General features: G+C 38.7%; 1 protein-coding gene across 1 annotated transcript; it reads right to left on the minus strand.

The window, feature by feature from the left end:
• Nucleotides 1-210: 210 nt before the first annotated feature.
• Nucleotides 211-3020, minus strand: LOC149142891 (expansin-A11-like). The gene is made up of 3 exons (XM_089446781.1): nt 2492-3020; nt 1323-1647; nt 211-976 (listed from the first exon to the last, which is right to left on the minus strand). The coding sequence occupies exons 1-3, from the start codon at nt 2655-2657 to the stop codon at nt 667-669; spliced, it is 801 nt and encodes a 266-aa protein (XP_089302907.1). The 5' UTR covers nt 2658-3020; the 3' UTR covers nt 211-666.
• Between the last annotated feature and the right edge of the window lie 983 nt (nt 3021-4003).

The raw sequence follows: 4003 nt of genomic DNA on the forward strand, positions 1-4003 counted from the left end.
TTTTGGGGGACGTTCAAGGTTTTTAGATTATAATAATAAATGGAACTTCACAGTTAAATTGCATTTTGGTTATCAAACAACCTCTGAAATAATTTAATTAAGAATACAAAACTCTCTTTCCAAACTCCAACAGTACTGCAATCAATGCAAAATCAAAATTTACTATAGACACAGAAAGGTCGAATAGCATTCTCGAAATTCATCACTCTGTTTTCAACTGAACCATGCATTTATTATCCAAGCATTAAAAATGGACAGTACCCTTTACGAATCTACAGAGCATTGGGACACGGTTCGGCTCACTGAGCCAAGAAGAAGAATATCAGCAACATGGATATTTATCTATCTATAGAATATATCGCACTCTTTACAGAAGGATGACAAGGTCCACAACCAGATTATACAAAGTTACAGTCTGCACGGTTTGATTGTTCAGCCACCGACTTTTGGCTGAGGCGGTGACAACTGTTATAGGTAGAACAGCGGGCTGCTGCAACGAAGATTCATGATCAAGCTCGCCTCTGCTGCCGCCATTCAAGCACCCGGACTGTATTCAGAGTTATTTTCAGAAGTTTTGGTACTGATTTAGGATAACTTATATAGAATTCTGGTACTGGTCATAAAACAAATACGAAATATAGTGAAATAAAACATAGGATTGCGAAATCAATTGAACTGCTGCGAGGTTGCAAAAGTCTGTCCGAATTGCCAATTCGAAGGGGCAACGTTGTAGAAGGTAATGGAATTGCCATCACTGGTGGTCACTTGGAAGGACAGGCTCTGCCCATTGAGGTACGAGTTGCTCTGCCAGTTGGCTCCCCAGTTCCTGGACATGGGTTGCCATCCAGTGTTCGAACCCTTGATCGACACCGCGCTAATATCCCCTGCTCCGCCCACATTCGAGAGCAGGACAAGCTCGAAGTACGAACGGCCATTAATGGTGAATCGAACACCTCCAGCAGGTGTGCACGCCACTCTGCACATTATGAAAATGATTCATTCATTAATCAATTTTTTTGGAAATTTGAAGATACATTAGTTGGAGTTTAATCCCCGCCGGATCATAGGTTTAAACTCTCTCTTCTAGTAATTTGGGATTGGGAAAGGAGGATGGATTAAAGAATTAAACTTTCCAAAGAATATACAGACTCGATCTAATCTTAATCTAGTCTTGCACAACCATAATCATCTCACTGTGGATGATGAATACTTCTTCCATCCCATATAGAGCCCAAATATAAGTTGGCCAGGACAAAAAAAAAAAGTTAAATTTGAAGAAACCAAAATTATGAAATCCCATAGTGCATCTGATCCTTCCTTACCTTCTGAATTGAACGGGCACAATCCCTCCGCTGTAAATGGCGATCTGCTCCCACGCAGGTTGGGCCATGTCGAAATGCATGAGGGGAGGATTACACCAACCCCCATCGTTGCTGGGAAGAGCGTAATTAGGAGGGCAGAAATTTGTCGCTGTGATTGTTATCGATTTTGGCCCGGGCAAACACCACTGTGGATCCTTGCTTATATCACACTGTATCTGGAAGCATGCCCCACAAGTGGCCCCACTGTTAAACAGAGCGGTGCTCAGAGCTGCAGTTTTAGTGCCATAGCCAGTGCTGTATAGATCACCATATCCACAAGCGCCCCCTGATACAGCACAGAGAACAGATGAGTACTCTTTCATGAATAGAAACAAAAACATTAAAATCTAATCAATTTTTCAAAATCCCATGGCGAAAGTGGATTATGGTTTTCAGTTAGGTAAATTGGTATATGAGATTTTCTTGTGTGAAATAAAAGTGGAGTGATTTGATTGCTAAAATTTATGATTATGTAAAAAAATATTTGATTGTTAAAATCTACCCAAATATATATACTCTTTAGAATCCAACTTGTAATGTAAAGCACATGATCTTAGCATTGGGCCAATTAATACCAGTGAATTGAATTATAGATACAATTAGGCCTAATTTTGAATGTAAAAATACTGAAGAGATATTGAATATGGAAATGAGTTATGGAGATCAAAAACGGTGTTACAAAGAGCTTTACACAATCATGCTGTAAGAGCTTTACACAATCATGCTGATAACATCTTACAGTCCAATATATCAGACATATTATTTTTCTATCAAAAACCAAATTAAACTCAAGATTTTAACTAAATTTAAATATTTAAAATTATAAATAAACATAACTCCTTATTTAAAATCTTAAATTTATATTTACTATCAATTTTACAAATATTCTAAAATAATAGACCTGAACTGAGTCAATTATTTGACATAGTTAAACTCCCTCCGATTCTAAGATACTACCTATTCAAAAAATTAAGTACTTAAAAACAAAAATGATAACAGATTGTACAACTCCCCAACACATATATTTATTGAATTTAAAAAGCAAAAATAACCATCATATGATAATGACAACAAGTTGAAATCAATCCAAACATCAAAGGAAATCAATGGCCTGAGAGTAAATAAAATACCCATGGTGCCAGAGGCATCGCTGCCTCCATAGAATGTAGCATGGCCACTGGTCCATCCAGAACTAGTATACCCACTGCCCTCTGCAACTGATATACTAAAAACCAATGCAATAACAAATCCCTTCACAAGACTAGCTGCCTGGCGCTTTATGATCCCCATGGCCATTGTATCAAATGGGTTTACTCAGCTTTCCCAGCCCAGAAAAGTTGCAGGCGCTAATGCTTGGATGCAAAGCCGTGTCTTCCCTCTGGATTGTTCAAAACCTCTTATATAGATTCAGCCTCAATAATTGTGCGCCCCGTGATTGGGTAGACTATTGAATAAAAAATTTAGTCCGGGATCTACGTTTCCGGAAAGTGTGCGCGACGATTTTGTCTGAGAGAGATCACAAAAATAATTTCAAATGGCATCCAAGATTCCGCAGGGTTTAATGGTTTATTCTACGTGAGAGCTGCCACGTTCTTACCACGAATCACGTTCTGCGCACATGGATTATTCCCGGATTTGGCACAGAATAATCGAAATTAAATCCTGCGGTCTAATCCAATCCAATCCAGATGCGTGTATGCTGACTTGTATTCGACTCCTGCCATTTCATTCCAGAGAAGAGATATATATACACGGTATATATGCTCCAAACATCCTGTGTATATGTCATGAATTATTGAGCAAGAAATGTATGGAAACGAGATGTAGTTCTATGTCAACGTGAGTGACGTAATGCTTGTGGCCCTGTTCGTTGAAACCCAATAATGCCACAACGATATCACGTGGTTGTGTTACTGCGATTTAGGCACACATCGTGCTCCCCTCTCTCAGTCCACAACCCAATGGGCTCAGGAAGAAGACATTTGTCATTAAACCTTCACTGCTTCCATAAATGATCACATGCAAAAAGTAACAAAATTGGTCTAAAATTACAGTTCCAGTACACTCCTTTTAAAGTTATGAAACTTTGTTTTATTTTCCATTGGATTCATTTGAATTTCACTGTGCCAAGTTGGGTTCAATTTATCTCTGAGTTGGATTGGTTTTTTTTTTGGGTTTCTTTGTTTCTAGCACTTCAAGCTTAAATTATCATCCAGTCTGTATGTCAATGATTGGAGAACTTATGAGCAAAAGGTCTGAGCTTAATGATTGGAGAACCTCTCAGGAAAAGGTCTCACCTTGGCATTACAGTCCACGTAAAGTTACCCTTGGGTTTCAAGTTAAATATTGTACAGTACATAATTTAATATATGCACCGACTGCACAGAGCCTTACGATTCCTGGATTTATAATTTAGTTGAATTCAGGAGAGGTGCGTGCCTCGTTTTCACCTTTGAAGTGCTTACCTCACATTCTCACGTTCTTGCAGGGTTTCTCTTATCAGGGATTGCCTGCGGGGCCAAGTGTACAATGGCTACTTTTGTTGTTTCACGATGTGATTCTTTGGTATATTTTTGTTGCAATTCGGTGACACGTTTTTTTTGGGTGGAATCACAGTTGTGCATATAAGGATGGCATGTGAA

Source organism: Pinus tabuliformis, chromosome X (assembly GCF_031772625.1).
Source record: "Pinus tabuliformis cultivar Carrire ecotype Pingquan chromosome X, CPIR1, whole genome shotgun sequence".
In the NCBI taxonomy this organism is placed as follows: Eukaryota; Viridiplantae; Streptophyta; class Pinopsida; order Pinales; family Pinaceae; genus Pinus; species Pinus tabuliformis.